General features: G+C 47.6%; 1 protein-coding gene across 2 annotated transcripts in view; it reads left to right on the forward strand.

The window, feature by feature from the left end:
- The window catches only part of PIGO (phosphatidylinositol glycan anchor biosynthesis class O), a 159,347-nt gene that overhangs the window by 19,716 nt on the left and 119,676 nt on the right, over positions 1–19,955 (forward strand). For both annotated transcript variants that reach the window (XR_015309267.1, XM_086960251.1), the window contains exons 3-4: positions 2,725–2,868; positions 17,317–17,440. Coding sequence is in view for 1 of the 2 variants with exons in the window: in XM_086960251.1 (XP_086816377.1) it covers positions 2,725–2,868; positions 17,317–17,440 (268 nt within the window). In the remaining variant the exon portion in view is untranslated. The remainder of the gene's footprint in view (positions 1–2,724; positions 2,869–17,316; positions 17,441–19,955) is intronic.

The following is a 19,955-nucleotide window of genomic DNA, read 5'->3' on the forward strand; positions in this document are numbered from 1 at the left end:
ACCTATTGTCCAGGCTTTCCCTGCCAGAGTTTCGTCCAGCAGCAAGGAGGTCAGACTTGTGTCTGTGGCTGCAGCATCCATTTTGCGATGCTGGGGCTCTTTTAAACTCTTACCGGTTAGGTCAGTGTGTACATGTCTCTCCCTCTAGTAGGGTGAAATTCTACCCCAGCCGCCAGGACTGGTGGGGGAGGGTGAGGGGGGGGGGAGGGGGTAGGATTCCAAAGTGTTTGACACCAAACACGACATGTTTCCATGCAGCCATTCCAAAGTTAGTATTTACCGCGAGGTTATAATGCACTTAAGAGTATATGGTCTGGCTGCATCACAGAACAGCTTAAGAGAACAGATTCCAAAAGCTGCAGAGGGGTCCTGCTCATGCATGGCATGGGCACCCTCTCACACAAAACCAAGCACTCTACCTTCAGGATTGATAAGGCCTGCCATAGGAGTGACTTATGGGTTTATATGTGTTGGTGATTAAAGGTAGATATAGGTAACTTATATCCTAGTAAGGGGTGCATGCACCACCTTACCCAGGCTGCAGGCCCAGGCTGACCTGTGGTGCCATTTTGGAAGGCTTCCCAGGGGTGGCATAATACATGCTTCAGCCCCTGGTAGGCCTCTGGGGTACCTATGCCTTTACTACCTAAGGTACCATATACGAGGGACTCACAAGGGTAACCCAGTAACCAATCAGGAGTGTGCCTAATGTTATGCAATCATTTTAGAGAGGAAGCAGCTAGGCTGGGGTCCTGGCTAGCGGGCCCCCAGCCAGACTAAAGTTGAGAAACTGTGAAACACCAGCAAAAAGTGGGGGGTAACCATAGTAAGCGGATCCTACTCTCCTACACATGCATCATTCTGAATTTCTGAATACAGGATATTGGGGAGGGGGCTTTACCAGATTTGACAGGTGCTTCACAAAAGCGAAGCAGTAATGAAATACCCGCTCTTTGTTTTCTGACACTTTCCTTGAGGTTAGTTAATAGGTCTTTTGAGCAATCCTGTAGGACCTCTATCTCAGTGACCACCTACCCTTCTGCCAGCTGCACCCTCCAGCCTTTCTAGTCTCTAGTCTAAAACAGCTGCTCACACTGTTCAAAGAGCTGCTTTAAATGTGCAGTTAAACAGTAGGGGACCAAAGATGATAGACAATGAATGTGGTAATGAAAAGCACCTCCTGTTTCAGATGCCAGACTACTACTGTAGAAGGTGGGATTCCTACTCATTGTCCAGTGAAGAAATCCAGGCCAAAGTTTAAAAGAGAATAGATAAGCAGGTAAAGACCAGGAAAAATAACTGAACGTTCAGCTCTATGGATATTATTAACCCTTCGAGAGCATTTCACCAAAGCTTTTTTCACCTCATTGCGAATGGGCCAAGTTTGAGCAGACTAGAAATTCCTAATGTATAGGATCAGTAGATGTCTGCTTTGCTAACACTGCAGCCAGGATGGAAAATCCTATTAGGAGTGAGGCACTTTCCTGTGCTGTGTTAATAACACTGGCTAGGCACAAGATTTACTCCTGGAATTATTAGGACAGAGAAATTTCCCTCAATCGGCATCTGCCATTTTTCCTAGTGCATGCTTAAGAATATTGGCAAAAATCAGGTTGCTCCATTGTCGTTTCTTTTTCTTCAGATGATATGTTGCGGGTTTGTTTTCTGGACCCGTTTTCAGGGCTTGCAATGGATCCTTCTTGAGTTTATTTATTTGCTCAAACAACTACATTTTTAAGTTGGAAAGACAAGGCACCATGATCAGGATTTATTAAATGCATGTAGAGTTTTCAAAACATATCGGTGCTCGATTCCATCCAAAGCTGGGATTGGATGGCTCTGTTCGAGTAATCCTGTGCAGTGCTGCAGCTCCTACGATTGATGCTAATTTAAAGCTACCGATTTCTGTTTTAAGACTCCTCAGAAAGGCTGTGCTTCCATCTGCTGATCCTTCCTCACTCCTGCCTTCAATTGATTCACTGTTATGCTTTCAGAATATAAGTCCAGCTGTTGTTTCAGCAAGGTGCTGTAGAACTTCTGGTTGGGGGCTGCTCATTAAAAAATAGAGGCCTAAAGATGGGCTTCCTCATGCACAGTGAGTTGCCAGTGCCCACAAGTGGAAGTTGCTGGAAAGTTACAGAAGCAAGAAACAGTTCAGGGCTGGTGGGGGGGAGGAGAAATGCTGCATCTTTATTTTAAATGAGTATGTTTTGTGGGACTCTTCGAACAAATGTTCTTTGTCTGACTTATCTGAGACAGGTATTCACTTTGTCATTGTGAATCAGTTTGGTTCAGAGTTTTATCCTATACATCAGCCTTGCTTTCACACATTGTTTTTAGATGCTTGACGTTATTCTTCTGTCATTAGCTACATTTATCCTGATTTGTCCCTGCTCCCACACTTCTAAACCCCATCAGTCTGTAAAATATGCATAGATATTTCACACCAGAGCTGGCTGCAAGAACAGTTCTGTTTCTTTATTTTCATTGGGCAGATGGTTCTTAGCCATCATTCTAATGGTTTTGGTTTACATGAACTTTGTTCGTTTGCATAGCCTTACCACTTCCAGATTGTAAACATTTGACTTCAGGATGTATTTGTGTTCTCCAACGATAAGGTGTGCAAAATGTTCGTTTGTTAGTGGATCACTTGGCAGCACATTGCAGTGTTTTTTGTTAAAATATTTAAATTCTTTTAGATTAATTGCAGTGATTCCTTTCCAGGAAAGAAGGTAGTGTTCATGGGCGATGACACATGGGATGGGCTCTTTCCGAAGAAGTTCTACAAGTCCCATTTCTTCCCTTCCTTCAACGTGAAGGACCTGCATACAGTTGACGATGGCATCCTGCAGCATCTCTATCCGACGGGTGAGTTATAGTTTGTATTAAGATGCAAGATAGCAACTTGGTTTAAGGGTTTGCATGTCTTGCATGTCTTTGGACAACTTGGGGCTATTGTTTAAAGGGAGAAAGGGATCCTCTCCGACCTGCAATATGGTTTTAGACCAGAGTATGGTGCAATTGAACAAATTCTAAATCTGTACCTTTTGACCCACTAGTACACAAAGGGTAATGGGGGCTCTGTCCGTTGGCCTTCATGGACCTCCGCTCAGCCTTCAGCTGTGTCAATAGACACAGGCTTTAGGCTGAGCTGGGATCCCTGGGGGTGGTTCCGATAGACATTTGAGAGTTTTACATAGAGACCTTACCACAGTGGTCAGATTTGGTCAAGGTGGGGAATGCACCCAGCCCTTTAAAATAATTAAAATAAATAAAGGTGTCCGTCCCAGGGCTAAATTCTTGCCCTTCTTTTATTCATCGTGTATTTCAATCGCCTAAAGGAGGCACTTGATGATATTGGAGCCGACGTCCCTAAGCGGGGGGAAGAGCTGAACCGGTTTTACTATATCCTGAAGATGCAGCTTTAATTGTCAAGATGGCAAGGAGCCTGCAACTCTTGGTAGACTTGTTTGTTGATTTTATGTGTAGCATGGACCTATCTAGAAATTCAAAAGATCACACTATATGGTGATAGGCCCTAGGAACACTAAATGCTATAACGCCTCAGCTAAGGGTTAGGTCTTATCCAGGATGGAAAATTGTTCCCCAAAACATTTACCTGATGTCTGCAAGGCCAAATGTGTTCCGATGGCTACCGTTGTCACTGAAATTTGGGGAATGCTGATACGGACTGTATCCAGGTGATGGAGAACAAGCTCCTGAGAAATATACTGCCCATTGGTCAGGGGATCTACTCCGAAATTGCACATGAAGATTTGGGCATGACATATATTGCAGATCTCTGTTCGCCCCCTCTTATTGTGGTGTTAGGTCTAGTACAAAGAGGATTTGTATTTTAATAGGATCACACCTCAGGACTGTTTGCTCTTCCATAATGTGGCTCATATCACATGGTTACAATATTTTAAAAAATCGTTCAAGCACTAGGAAATTCAGGCTATATTATAACCCAGAGGACATAACAAAAAGGACCTTGCATGGGTATAAGACCTTCTTCTAAAGGGTGGCTATTGAATGGGAGAACTCTGCTTTGATAAAGCAAACCGTGTGTAAGTACGCCTTGGTTAAGTCTGTCAGTGGAATAGAGCACTATCTTCTTCTTAGTACGTCCAACAGGCAATTAAGTCTTATCAAATTTTTAAGGCTTGATATTTTCCTCCAGCTTCTGTTGCTTAAGGGGGCCTGGTATGAACTGCCTAATTTGTGTGTTTGTAGTTACGACAATACCTCGATCTGCGACTCCATACATATTGTACTTGTGTGTTCAATGCTTTTTTATCTTTGTCACAAGTATACCAGGCCTCTGTTGATTCTGGCACATTTTAGGCAAATTAGACCGGCATACCACGATTTAAAGCTGCTAATGACACCAAAAGTATGTTTCTTACTTTCCTTTTTTATCTCTGGTGTCTTATCGACCAACTTTTAAGCCTGTAATGTTGGGCACTAGTTGCTGTTGGGATAATGTGGGGGTACATAGCCGTATTGATTTGAAGTGCTTTTATAACTAATGTTTTGATACATTTTTATTCAGTGTATTTTATCTAAGATTTTATCTTGAGTTGTTGCTGCTATATATAGAGTTGTACATTTTTATATTTACTGTTGTACGTGATGTACACTTTTATGATTATTAACATAAAATGGAATGAAATCAAATGAACAGTGCTAAAAGTGAGATAGCAGTTTGAACAAACAGAAACTGACATTTAAGTACAGATCAAATTAAGAGGGTTTAAGGAGTTATTAGGTTTTATCTGTATTCTGAAAGGATTTCAAGTTTTAACATCATGCATTCCATGTGGTGGGACATCATGTAAGTGACCCCCAGATGTACTTGTGGACCTGGTTTCTAGTTGGTAGAGCAGTTTTAGGAGCGCCACAGGCAGTATTCTAGAACTGATGTTTTACTGTACCTGCGTGGGGCCCAATGTAAAATATTTTATAACTTATTGCAATCTGGGTAGCTTCCACTGCCCAGTGGAGGACTTTCAAAGATCAGAGGGATGTGTCTGCTCCAACTACTGTTTGTTCTGATTGTTAGCTAGTTTTAGGGCCATTATATTTTGCAGAATAGCGACATACAAGGCATTATAGTGGGCCCTTTTCAATGGTATAATGTATATGTGAAACATATTGGCTCACACATTTCAAGAGCTAAGACCAGTACAACCAGCTTGTAAGGTGTCAGAAGTAAAGGAAATTGCAGCTGTCCCAGTTGAAAGATATGCAGACTACTTGCATACTGACAGTTCTGCTTTAATATCATGCTCCTGTATGATTTCCTTTTGTTAATCGGAAAGTCAGCCCATCAGTCTGTGAGAGTGAAGGAACAGTTACACCAGGATCCGAAGCCATTTGTTCTGCCCCAGACTTTCAGGCTGAGCTCATGTGCACATGACACCTAAGTTCCCAACATGCGTTTTGGAAATGAGTTTAAATCTTCTTCAATGTAAATGTGAAAGCTGTTCCTGGCCTTTACCCACACCTACTAAGGACTCTACAACCCTTTCAGAACAGGCTGCGGATACCGCTGAGGGTGTTGAATAAGCTGGGCTGCTGCTGGAGGTTGGGAAGAGACTGTGGGTGCAGCTGGATGTTGGGAAGAGACTGGGGATGCTGCTGGGGGTGGGGAACAGGCTGGGAATGCTGCTGGGGGTGGGGAACAGGCTGGGACTGCTGCTGGGGGTGGGGAACAGGCTTGAACTGCTGCTGGGGGTGGGGATCAGGCTGGAAATGCTGCTGGGGGTGAGGAACAGACGGGTAATACTGCTGGGGGTTTGCAATAGACTGGGGATGGCACAAGAGGTTACGAAGAGACTGCTTATGCTGCCGGAAGTTTGGAACAGGCCGGGGATGCTGCTGGGGTGGGGAAGAGACTGGGGTGCTGCTGTGGGTTTCGAACAGGCCTGGGATACCGCATGGGGTGTTGGAACAGACTGGGGATGCCGCTGGAGGTTGGGAAGAGACTGGGGATGCCGCTGGAGGTTTGGAAGATACTGGGGATGCCGCTGGAGGTTGGGAAGATACTGGGGATGCCGCTGGGAGTTGGGAAGAGACTGGGGATGGCCCTGGAGGTTGGGAAGAGACTGGGGATGCCGCTGGAGGTTTGGGAAAAGAGTGGGGATGCTGTTGAGGAGTTAGAACCGCCCGGGGAGGCGGCTGGGGTTGGGGAACTCGCGAAGGATTACACTGAAAGTTGGGAAGAGACTGGTAAGGGAAGAGAGGTTGGTAAGAGACTGGGGATGCCGCTTGAGGGTGGTAAGAGACTGGGGATGCCGCTGGAGGTTGGGAAGGGTCTGGGGATGCCGCAGGAGGTTGGAAAGAGACTGGGGATGCCGCTGGAGGTTTGAACAGGCCGGGGATGCTGGTTTGGGGTGGGGAACATGCTGAAGATGACACTCGAAGTTGGGAAGAGAATTGGTATTCCACGGGGTTTGGAACAGGCTGGGGGTGGGGAACAGGCTGGGCATATCTCTGGAGCTTGAGGGGAGACTGGGAATTCCGTTGGAGGTTGAGAAGAGATTGGGGATTCTGTTGGAAGTTGAGAAGAGACTGCAGATTCCGTTGAATGTTGAGAAGAGACTGGATGCTGCCGGGGGTTTGGAACAGGCCAGGGATGCTGCTGGGGTTTGGAACAGACTGGGGATTTGTAACAGGCCGGGATGCTGATTGTGGTGGGGAACACACTGAGGATGACACTGGAAGCTGGGAAGAGACTGGGGAGGCAGCTGGGGGTTTGTAACAGGCCGGGGACAGGGGGAGCTGCTGGAGGTGGAGAACAGGCTGAGGATGCTACTGGGAGTAGGGAACAAGCCGGGGATGCTGCAGCTGGAGGTTGGGAAGAGCCTGTCGATGCCGCTGGAGGTTGGGAAGAGCCTGGAGATGCTGCTGGAGGTTGGGAAGAGACCGGATGCCGCAGGAGGTTGGGAAGAGACGGGATGCCGCTGGAGGTTGGGAAGAGACGGGATGCCGCTGGAGGTTGGGAAGAGACTGGATGCCGCTGAAGGTTGGGAAGAGACTGGATGCCGCTGAAGGTTGGGAAGAGACTGGATGCCGCAGGAGGTTGGGAAGAGACTGGATGCCGCTGGAGGTCGGGATGCCGCTGGAGGTTGGGAAGAGACGGGATGCCGCAGGAGGTTGGGAAGAGACGGGATGCCGCAGGAGGTTGGGAAGAGACGGGATGCCGCAGGAGGTTGGGAAGAGACGGGATGCCGCAGGAGGTTGGGAAGAGACGGGATGCCGCAGGAGGTTGGGAAGAGACGGGATGCCGCAGGAGGTTGGGAAGAGACGGGATGCCGCAGGAGGTTGGGAAGAGACGGGATGCCGCAGGAGGTTGGGAAGAGACGGGATGCCGCTGGAGGTCGGGATGCCGCTGGAGGTTGGGAAGAGACGGGATGCCGCTGGAGGTTGGGAAGAGACGGGATGCCGCTGGAGGTTGGGAAGAGACGGGATGCCGCTGGAGGTTGGGAAGAGACGGGATGCCGCTGGAGGTTGGGAAGAGACGGGATGCCGCTGGAGGTTGGGAAGAGACGGGATGCCGCTGGAGGTTGGGAAGAGACGGGATGCCGCTGGAGGTTGGGAAGAGACGGGATGCCGCTGGAGGTTGGGAAGAGACGGGATGCCGCTGGAGGTTGGGAAGAGACGGGATGCCGCTGGAGGTTGGGAAGAGACGGGATGCCGCTGGAGGTTGGGAAGAGACGGGATGCCGCTGGAGGTTGGGAAGAGACGGGATGCCCCTGGAGGTTGGGAAGAGACTGGATGCCCCTGGAGGTTGGGACGAGACGGGATGCTGCTGGAGGTTGGGAAGAGACGGGATGCCGCTGGAGGTTGGGAAGAGACGGGATGCCGCTGGAGGTTGGGAAGAGACGGGATGCCGGGATGCCGCTGGAGGTTGGGAAGAGACGGGATGCCGCTGGAGGTTGGGAAGAGACGGGATGCCGCTGGAGGTTGGGAAGAGACGGGATGCCGCTGGAGGTTGGGAAGAGACGGGATGCCGCTGGAGGTTGGGAAGAGACGGGATGCCGCTGGAGGTTGGGAAGAGACAGGATGCCGCTGGAGGTTGGGAAGAGACGAGATGTCACTGGAGGTTGGGAAGAGACGAGATGTCACTGGAGGTTGGGAAGAGACTGGGTATGCTGCTGGGGGTTTGGAACAGGCCGGGGATGCTGCTGGGGGGTTCGAATAGGCAAAGATGCTGGTGGGGGTTTGGAACAGGCCAGGATGCTGCTGGAGGTTTGGACCAGGCCGGGGATGCTTCTGGGGATTTGGAACAAGCCGGAATGCTGCTGGGCGTTTGGAAGAGACTGCTGATGATGCTGGAGGTTTGGAACAGGCCGGGGATGCTGCTTGGGGTGGGGAACATGCTGAAGATGACACTGGAAGTTGGGAAGAAAATGGGTATTCCATGGGGTTTGGAACAGGCTGGGGGTCGGGAACAGGCTGGGTATATCTCTGGAGCTTGAGGGGAGACTGGGAATTCCGTTGGAGGTTGAGAAGAGATTGGGGATTCTGTTGGAAGTTGAGAAGAGACTGCGGATTGGGAACTGGGAACAGGCTGGGGATGCTGCTGGAGGTTGGGAACAGGCTGGGAATGCTGCTGGAGTTTGGGAAGACACTGGGATGCCGCTGGAGGTTTGGAAGAGACTGGGAATGCTGCAGTGGGTTTTGAACAGGCCTGGGATGCCGCATGGGGTGTTAGAAGAGACTAGGGATGACGCTGGAGGTTGAGAAGAGACTGGGGATGCCGCTGGAGGTTGGTAAGAGACTGGGGATGCCGCTGGAGGTTGGTAAGAGACTGGGGATGCCGCAGGAGGTAGGGAAGAGACTGGGGATGCCGCTGGAGGTTTGGAACAGGCCGGGGATGCTGCTTGGGGTGGAGAACATGCTGAAGATGACACTGGAAGTTGGGAAGAGAATGGGTATTCCACGGGGTTTGGAACAGGCTGGGGAACAGGCTGGGCATATCTCTGGAGCTTGAGGGGAGACTGGGAATTCCGTTGGAGGTTGAGAAGAGATTGGGGATTCTGTTGGAAGTTGAGAAGAGACTGCGGATTCCGTTGAATGTTGAGAAGAGACTGATTGCTGCCGGGGGTTTGGAACAGGCCAGGGATGCTGCTGGGGGTTTGGAACAGGGTGGGGATTTGTAACCGGCCGGGGCTGTTGGAACAATCACCCTGTTAAAAGATGGCCGATCTAGGTCACCAGCAAAGTGCAATTGCAAAACCAGTTAATCAAACAATTTGTTAGATGAAAAAGTGCTATCTAACAAATACACAGAACATGGGGATTAGTAACTCCTATTAGGGGGCAAAGAGAGTTGACTGAATAAAAACCATTCTTCGAATGAGGGAAGCTATCTCGCAACATTTGGAGACAAAGGGACCAGTGCCTGATGTTAATTGGGGTCGACATCAGACCAATTGACTTAAGTAACAAAGCATCCTCATGGGAAAGAACGACCATCATAATGTGGATACTTTTAAAGCGAGTAAACAACCATCAGGTTAAAAGATGACATAACTAGGTCTCCGATAAAGGGCTTGTGCAAAACCAATTAATTAAACTGTTATCTGGGCAATCTAGAGGGATATGTACACAAGATAAAGCTGAAAAGTAATGTGGTCCCAGTGCAACACAAACTGAGAAAGGTTCCCATCATGGTAAGGGGGGAGGTGAAGAAAATGTTGAATGAGATGCTAGCCAATGGGGTCATAGAACCAATTGAGTGCTCATCATGGATTTCCCCTGTTGTTATTTTACAAAAAGCTGATGGTAAATTACGTTTTTGTGTTGACCTCAGAAGTTTGAATCAGAATGTAATCCCTGACACCTTTCCCTTGCCCAACATAAATGAACTGATGGTGATGCTTAAAGGGGCAAAATACTTTATCACCAATGAGGGGATATTTCAATTCACGAGGATGCCCTTTGGGTTATGTTCGGCTGCGAGCCTGTTCCAGAGAATGGTCACGGAGATTTTCAAAGGTGTAAAAAACGTAATTTACTTCCAGGACGACATTTTGGTATTTGGTGAGATTGCGAGTGACCATAACTCAGCATTGAAAGATGCCATTGCAGGAATCCTAGAATCTGGTCTGACATTACGCAAGGAAAAATGTACATTTTTGGCAACCGAGGTGGAATATCTGGGGCATTCTATCTCATCAGATGGCGTTAAACCAAAGAGAGACTTACTAGCATCCATAAAATTGGCTGAAGTCCCCACCAACAGAGACCAGCTGAGCTCATTTATTGGGCTAATCGAGTACTATTCTAAGTTTGTGAAAAACTTTGCAAGTAAGACTGAACCCCTTAAAGTGCTCATGAGAAAAGGGGTCAAGTTTTGTTGGGGGACGAGCAGGAAAAGTGCTTTGTTGACATTAAGTGGGAAATATGCAATGCAGGCATTTTGGTTCCATTTGATGTACATGGGAAAACTGTTATTACTGTGGATGCAAGCGATACTGGAATAGGAGCTGTGTTGTCGCAGTATGACGGCACCAATGAGAAAACAGTGGCATTTTCATCTCGTACTCTGACTACCACTGAGCGCTGTTTCTCGGTTATAGAAAAGGAAACCCTGGCAGCCGCATGGGGTGTGGAGTATTTCAAGATGTATGTGTGGGGGCGTAGATTTAAACTTCGCACTGACCATAAACCATTGTTGAAGATACTCTCACCAGGCGGAACAGGAAAGGAGTCAGGCAGACTAGCTAGGTTAGCCTCTAGGCTACAAGAGTACAATTTTGATGTTGAGTTTTTTTCGGGTTGGCGCAATGTACAGGCTGATTGTATGTCACGACTGTCCATGAATTGGGAGGATGTAGATAAGACTGGAGTATCAAAAAAAGAAAGTGAAGAGGCCATCTCTAGTGTTGAGGATGTAATCCAGTGGAGTAGTGGTGCAGTGAGTAAAAAAGAGTGAGCGGAATCTATGTCTAAGGATGAAGTTCTTAAGAATGTTATGAATCTCATCTCCAAGGGTAGACGTAGGGAAAGCACCTTGCCCATCAGCAGCAGACCTTTTAATGCAGTCATCGACGAATTGTCTACCGTTGCTGATCAGGTTATCATGCGTGGAGACAAAATAATTCTCCCATTTGACATTCGCAAAAGACTCTTTGACTTGGCTCATGAAGGGCATCTGGGCCAAACCATTACAAGGAAACGGTTGAGAAACGAATTTTGGTGGCCTGGTATGGATGATGAGGTGGTCGATTGGGTGGAGAGGTGCAGTGAGTGCTGCGAAAGTGAGAAGCGACTCAAGGTGGGACCCCAATCCGTCCCTAATTCCATCCATGACCCGGGTGTAGTGTGGCACAGCATATGCCTCGATTTTATTGGGCCTATGCCGGGGGGTCCACCCCAGCAAAAGATTTGGGTTAGTGGTAATGGATGTTCATAATCGGTGGCTCATTGTCTACCTACTCCCCAAAATAACCACTCGAGCTACCATTAAGGTTTTGCGCATGATTTTCAAAGAGGAGGGTCATCCCACTGTCCTTATTACGGACAACGGGACTCAGCTGACTTCTAGTGAGATGAGAGAATTTCTGAGTGAGTGTGGTATTAAACATACGTTCACAACTTTGTACAACCCGCAATCCAATGGGATTGTCGAGAGAGCCAATCGCGTGATCAAGGGTGCGATAAGTTTGGCAATAACCAATAATCTTGACATTGAAGAGCGTCTGAGCGAGTTGGTATGGGCCTATTGCACGACAGAAAATGCAACCACTGGAGTTATTCCCTTTGTCACCATGCGAGGTAGGAAACCAGCTTCCAAACTGGTGCCTCCGTGGATCAGAAAATTGGTTGAAGGAAAGAAAGAGGATGGATGTGATGTGAGCATTCCTGAGCATGCTTCCTGTAGAGTGCACGACAAGGAAAAAAATGTGTCCAGCATAATTGCTGGTGACTGGGTCAAAGTCCGTTCCGGACGTTGGGTAAGAGGCTTCTGCAAATTTCGAGGACCCTTCCAGGTAAAAGAAGCACACCCATTCTATGTTGTGTTAGAGAATGGTGAAAAGTGGAACCTAGGTAGGGTGGCAAAGTACTGCTCACGAGACCACGTTCCTAAAACCTTGGTTAGTAAAGTGGTTACCAAGAATTCATGTTCTGGGTACATGTTGGCTCATGACCGTCAATTGCTCAACAGTGGTCGCACAGGTGTAGGAGTGAGGGCACCAGGCCCCGGTGGGGATAACCTGAGCAATGATCAAAGGCCAATTAACACAAATGATGACTCACCCGATCTCCATAGAGCTCAAACCTATCAGAGACCCTTACGGGCTAGGAGACCCCCTCAGCATTTGCATGACTTCATTGTCGGATGATTTATTGTTACGTTCTATGTTTCTGACATTTACATACCTTTCCTTCCCATTGCCTTCCTTTTTATTCCCTACCTGCGTGTAGAGGAAAGGGGGGTATGTTGTGACGTCATTCCACTCCACGCGCCGCCGTGGAATGTCGGAATGCAGAGGGTTCTATGCCAAGCACCGGACGCCAGCTGTCAGTTCTCACCGGCTGACTGCAGGCGGCGGGCGCGCTGATGTCTTGTTGCTGTTCTTAATAAAGCTCGTTATCAACACGCCTCTCTGTCTCATGTTGTGGCTACAACATAAACCATTCATTAGCTGAAAAAGGGCTGTCTAATACAGCATGAGGATCATTATCCCCTATTAGAGGGCACACAAAGTTCACTAAATAACCATTTTTCGAATGAGAGAGACTATCTTGCAGCATTCTGTAACAAGGAACCAGTGCCACATGTTAATTGGGTGCCCACAGGAATCACAAAGAGACCATTATTCTTCCGGTGGGAAAAGCTATCTTAAAGCGTTCAGAGGCGAGAGGGTCTGTCGGAGCCAGTACCTCGTATTAATTGGTAGTGTGCAGATATTACAATCTCACTGAAATCAAGGCGAAGGTGGCATACCCTCACAGGGTGAATTCTCTGAGGGCCCGGGAGTGACCACTTTTCATCAGGGCTTGCAAAAGAGAAGCAGGGGTCAGGGTACATGTTGGTGAAGTGGAACATCAGTTATTGAGGGAGCGTGTGGGTTGCTCTGCTTGCCAAGAAGCCCTTCTTACTGAACCAAGCCCAGTAAGCAGGTAGTGCCCTGGTACTGTGCAGAGCCCCCCAGCAGCACCTTTCGTCAGCTGAACCTTTTGGGAGAAAAGGTAACTAATTTGGTCAACAAAGAATTTAAAAGGGTGTTATCAGGATTATGGGAGGAAATTACAGGCTGTCGACATGTATGGACTCCAAGCTTGATCCACTTGCACTTGAGCCTGCTTTTTCTCTCGTCCAAACTAAGCTAGGCAGAGGCAGACAACATGTTCAAGTGTTTCCTCACATTGACCACATCCTTTGCAAATTGTTTCTTACATAGATCGACCCAAGCTGGCAAAATGATTAAACAAGCACTGGCATAGCCAATATGTCTCGCTTTTGGGACTTTATAAGTATTTAATTATGCAGCACAATATCCTTGGCGCAACATCAACTGTTGCATGGCTAAACACTCATAAGGTCCCAAAAACGATATCTATTGGCGATGCCAATGCTTGTTCTTTTGAAAACACATGAGTGAAGTGTTTCACTTCGCCACACATACATTTATAAATGAGTAAATTAATGTTCTTCTACTTTTAAAGCACGCTGTCACTCAAAACTGAGCATCTAGGGCAGTGATACTGAAAGTATGGCCCAGGGGTCGCATGCGGCCCTCCTGACCTTTGTGTCGCCATCTGGTTAGCAGTAGCACTGGGCTGATGTTTACCAGACAGAGCACTGACATTAGATCATAAATTCAAAGCTGTCCTGAATAGGGGCCCCAGAATACATTTCGCCCAGGGCCCCTAGCATCCTTAAGATGTCCACAGGTGCTAACTGCTTCGCAAAGGTTTCGAATTTGTGCACAAGAAATGCTGTGCAATCCTTGCCTTGGTGCTGCATCTGTTCCATAGATGGAGGGGTGCCACTGTGGTGCGCCCTGTGCAACCCCTTTGCGGTAGAATCACTGTGGTGATAACAAAACTGGTAAAGTGATTTGCTTCTCTGCAACACATGCCTCTTCGAACAGCTTAGACTCTGCAAGGCAGAAAAACCTTGAACACATAGTGTCCAATGTTTCCAAAATGTGTTCAAATAGTTCACTTTATAGCACAATTGTCTACACATATTGTCCAAGAAGCCAACGCTTTCACTCTGAATTCTAAAGAGGAGAGACTTGTGAAATGTTCCTAAACTTTAAGCTTGTGGTTCGGACCCCAGGGGCTATAGTTCTTCACAGCAACACATCTTGAAGGGGCCGATAAGACGAGATCTACATGGGCGGTCGGTCCAATGAAGTACTAATGCCACTTAAGCGCTTTGAGGCTGTTGTAAGGTGGCATGTCAGTGCTTTGTAAAATATGGATAGCGTAATGTTGCGTTACAGCTTGATGAACACTCTTAAAATGAACTCCTTTCAGTCACTTCGAGAGATTTTATGAGGCACCACATTGAGGACGGAAATAAGTTATTGGTAAAATTCCACGATTCATAAATAAAACTGCTAGGGAGGCCCAAAATGCACTCCATATATTTGCCCGGATATGGGGTGTGACAGCAAGCCTCGGTAGGTGCCTTTCTGCCCACAAGTTAGCTTTATTGCTGAATGAGACGTTCCTGGTTTGGTTCTGGAAGCTGCACTGTTGACACAAGTCTGTGCCTTATGCCTTATTCCCGCAAAACGGCTCAGTGAGTGAAACGCTTGTAGCTGATGTCTGCTATTTATACTGATCAGCTCAACCCCTTCAATACTTACGAGGCCGATTATGATCGCATCAGCAAAGCCCTCAAATGCAGAAGGACACCTCTGCTCAAGGAGGAGACAACAACCCCAGCCTCTCCTCAGGGGGAATCGCGGTCCCTAGAGAGGCCAGAGCAGCAGTCCCGTGTGGCGCTGAAAACCGCATCGGCCACAGACTAAGATGTCCCATGGGGGGAGACCAGTAGTGAGGCCCTTGCCTGCTGTAGGAAATCACACCGTCCAGAGCAGACTATAGTTAGCGCCCTGAAGCGCTTGAGTAAACAATAGCACTAAATACAGCCCCCCTCCTCCCACTGCCCCCGCAAAGGGCAACAGCATCACTCATGTGAGACAAGCGCAGCTCTCGCAGTGGGTGAAACTGCGCCACTGGAAGGAGGCCGCTCTTTGGCAAGCACACATGCGTGCTTAGACCGAGGCCTTCCATAGCCAGAATTACGAGCTGCACAGCACTGTGGGTATGTGAATTTTAATACACTGTGCGATTTTACCATTTCCACGTCGCAAAATCATCCCAGCCCTGCGCAATTCCAAGTAGAACCCCGCGGAATAGAGAATTACTCAGTGGGTCCCATTTCCTAGACAAAACAAGCCCGTGAGTGGTGCACGTGCGCTGTAAGGAATGCAGCTGCCATTGTGCCCGTTGCTGCACGCGAAAAGTGAAACCTGATCCAGAACAGATGGCACCCTGTGCGCTCCCGAGACCCCTAGGCCATGGGAGTGAAAGTTTTGGGGAGAGGCAGAACATGCACCCGTCTTTGGCCATTTGCGTGCTTTCAATTATTGAAAGCCACACGCAAAGACCAATGGGGTGTGTGGGAGGAGGCACACCCACACGGAGAAGGCTCTTGGAAGTCTGAAGTGATTCCAAGAGCCCTCTCATAGAGAAGTGCTTACGCGCACCGCTCTAGGTGAGACCTAAAAACGGGCGCTCCCCAAGCCTGACCGCATTGAATCTTGCCTTCAAACTGATGGAATAGGTACAGGTGAGGTAATATGAGGGGGATGCCGGCTGGTAAGTGTTAAAAAAATGTGCAAGCCTCTAGTCATACCATTCAAATACCTAGTTTAAAGGGTGACTGACTCTGGTTGGTAACCCAAAGTTCTCTCATATCCAGAAGGCGCTGGCAGTCCTTGAGTAACTGATGTTTCGATCGCCTTGGGCTGCAGGTGTTACTTTCGCCCCATAATAGCGTCTCTAGGCAGTCACCCCTAGCCACCCGGAGTTTGACACAGATTGAGGTAGACACCAGCTGCCCAGGAGGGAATGTCCTGTTTAAATAGAGCCCTTGGGAGACCATTGCGACCTGAGGCCCGTCCACCAGTGCTTTCTGCATTACAAGGACTAGTCGTCTCATCAGGGAGGGCAGATTGATGACAGCAGAAAATAAGTGATCTTGGTCATGAGGCAAGTCTGGGGTGATAACCACGTTCAAACCAGAAGTACCGTGGCTCATCCAGGAGGGTAGATACGTGATGGGGGAGGGTGAGCGATCATAATCCTGGGGTGAAACTGGAGTAGTGGCCAGGTTTGGACTAGAGGGACATCTACCCGGTGTGCAGGTTTCAAACCCACTTGAGTAAAAGTGCCTGTAGAGGAAGGATGCCCATTCTGGTTCAGTAATATTTGCACAACCAGACCTGCAGATTCCATTGTTTACACCAAACGTATCTCACCTCCAGAGACTAGTCCAGATTTACCCCCGATAGTCTGGCTGTGTGAGCTGTAGTGAAGAGGGGCCTCTTTATGCATCTCGTTTGGAATTGGCCCTGGGTGGTGACATTATGGGACCAGGTGCAAAGCTGTTTGTCCCATGTAACCTGGGTAGTACAAGCGGTACCAGTGAAAGTATTTGCTATGTATCTTTTCCCTCGAACGGCCACACAATGAGATCACGCATGCCACCGCGGGGACGTTGTTGGCAAATCGCTGCATGGACACTCTTTGGGTGGCGCCACAGCCTTTTGAGTTTAGGGAATGGCAAAATGACCTACAGGTAGGGGCTTTGGGGGGCGAACAACACATCACGTTGATGCGCCGTGATAACAAAATCACAGAGGACCTGGCAGAAATGCTGATGAAATACTTGACCTGCTGAATAACAGACCTCCCTTGATTTAGAGGTTGATGAGATTCCTGGGCTGGTTGGGGTGGCTCTCAGCCTCATGTGCACGTTTGTTTTATATTTATGTTGGATCACATAAGAAAGACATCCTGGTCTGTATTTAGGGATTTTTCTATCATGTGTCTGGTTGAGACTCCTGTGGGTGATGGCGAGGGAAACCGGCTTTGCTTGATTATGTTATATTAATGTCTGCATTACGATACATTCCATTTGGAAAAAATAAGCATATGCGTGCTTAGCTCCGTGTTCAATCATTGGTGCTGAGTATGGGATAGGGCAGGGCTAGAGGTATTGTGTTCACATGTCCTTTGGCTTGATGAGATGCATATTTTTATGTTCAACTCTAGTGGACGGTGACGAGTGGGATATCCTGATCGCTCACTTCTTAGGCGTGGATCACTGCGGCCACAAGCATGGGCCTGATCACCCAGAGACTGCAAAGAAGCTCTTGCAGATGAATGAGATGCTCAGGTAAGATGTTTGTCTGGGTATGCTACCATTGTATCGTGGGCTTTACATCATGATTCATTAGATCACGATATGTGCATTAAGAGTCTACACATCTGAGAGAAAGCGTATATTGACAAAAAGTACAACAACAGAAAATGGCCTCCGCACATCAAAGGCAATGCTGCAGGCCAAACAGCTAAGAGAGAGCTCGTCCCATGCGGCATTGGGGTGGCCCACAAAATTTGCATAATGAGTTCAACAGTGCCACAGAGAGGGCAGTATTTTTGCCATGCTGCAGAAAGTGTAGCAGCCCCACATGAGACCCGAGTTCATTTCCATGTTGACACCAAAAGTCTCTGGCAGAGAGACGATCAAGTTGATGACCGCGGTCTTTTTACCATATGCCTCAAAAATGCAGGAGCCTGTCTTGTGGGTCTTAAAGTTACGTTGGCAGCATCTGTAAAAAGAAAAAAAAGACTTGAGTGCATAGTATTTGAATATTATAATGCTTATTAATAATGGTAAATAAGATTAATTGGCTTATTAGTGAAAGCCATTGTAAGACTGCAGAATCACAAAGGTTTTAAAGTTTTGTGTGTATTGGGTTTTATTGTTATTCAGATACCCTGACGAAGCCAGTAGGCCTGACTTTTAATGAGTATACCTCATAATCTTGTGTATAGCATCATTGGGAGTCTTGGAGTGAGGGGGTTGTGGTTTTAGGGCTCATATCTTACTGGGGTATCAACTACTAAAGAGTGGATATGTCCAAATGCTAACTTGTGTATATATTTTTCATAAATATGTAGACTTTAGTAGTGCGTGTAATAATATACTTTTAGTTTTATAAGCACTGGCTGGACAATGATTTGAGTGTTTGTTGCGTGCCTAGGGACTGTGTTACTGTTCCCACACCATGTCCCCTGAAAAGTCCTTAGGCGGGTCTGCCTTGCTTACCTGAAGGATTGAAGTGCTACAAAGAGGTGCTTGGTTCCCAGTAGACAGAAGATTATGATTGTATTACTTGTGAAGGACTGACATCCATAACAAGTAATAACCCCAATTTGCTGTGCGCCAATGGGGTTGAAAATTAACATCATAAAACAAGCATTGAAAATGCAATCTGTTTCGCCTTTGATTAAGTTAAAGCCATTTGCTTTGCTAATGGTATTGAAAAGCAAAGCAAATGGCTTTAACCTAATGAAAGGCGAGACCTATTGCATTTTTTTTTTTTTTTTTTTTTTTTTAAAACCTTTATTTGTAAAATGCACAATACACAGCGTCTGCCTACAACCCCTCGGGGCCGGCCGCTATGACATATAGGAAAAGGATAAAGCAGTATCAATGGAACAGAACGCCATCAGAGCTGTCTATGAGCGAAGAGTATTGTATGTAACATAAAACAATAGCATAAGGATATAAAAAGGTTTAATTTTATAATTTTGTCGAGTGCGAGTCTAAAACTACCAAAAGAGTCAAAGCCAATCATTAACCAGGAGAACTATTATCATTCAGGGAGCATCCGGGAGGAGGCGTGATAGTGGAAGGCATGTGACAGAAAACAAATGACCACCATCTAGGAACAGGATCAACCACTATGTCACATGAAGAGACGATATAATAGACTCCCTAATAAGACTGGACCCCGACCACAAAGGAAGCGAAGAGATACAGAAAAAGGAAACAGAAGAAGAAAAGAAAAAGAAAGAGGGCCATAGAAACAAAGAGAAAACATAGAACACATCCCATCCCCCCACCCTGCATACCAGCGGAAGGCCACGGCCCACCCCCCCCCCATAGGCATGCCTGTCGCCCCAAGAAACCCACAAGTGGAAAAGAGAGTATATAGAGTGAGAAGAGCCATCCCACCCTCCAACTCTCAGAGAAGGCAGGGAGGAGCTAGATTCAACGTAATCTCGGTCACCACCGGTCCTATAAACATCCCTCACGCAAATTACCATCAGCTTAAGAGTAGTAGCAATCAGAAATGCAGGTGGGGAGAATCATCTCAAGCAAACGAATAAATCAGACAAAGAACAGTCACATCATAGTCCCCACCCGGCAATGCATCCATTACCCTTAAGAAATCACCGAGGACCAGTAGAAATTCCCAAGACCACCATCACATATCCCCAGCCGCCCGATCCCGGGCCCCGCGACCAGTACAATACACATATTACTATCCCCGGCAGTCCATCAGTATCCCAGCAGTGCGAGCAGAAACAGACCGTGCACAACAGGAGACAACCTCAGCCCCGCCTCCCGCGATGCGAAGCAGCAGCATAGTCCAGCCTCATGGTAGACATCTTGGAAGAGGCGAGCGAGCAAAGTGTCCACATCAGAGCGGGGGGGTGTCCGTAAACGTCCATCCAACACACAGCCATGATGATAACAATAGAACAGGAGAACGTGGCGCCCTCCAGCACATACAGTCAATAAAACCACCTTCGGCCATCCCTCCTCGGTTCCCGACCCGACACCGTAATAGCATATACCATCCCAACAGTTCCACTTTTCCGTCAACAATGTAGCATCC

The sequence above is a fragment of the Lissotriton vulgaris genome, chromosome 3_1 (assembly GCF_964263255.1).
Source record: "Lissotriton vulgaris chromosome 3_1, aLisVul1.2, whole genome shotgun sequence".
NCBI classification, from domain to species: Eukaryota; Metazoa; Chordata; class Amphibia; order Caudata; family Salamandridae; genus Lissotriton; species Lissotriton vulgaris.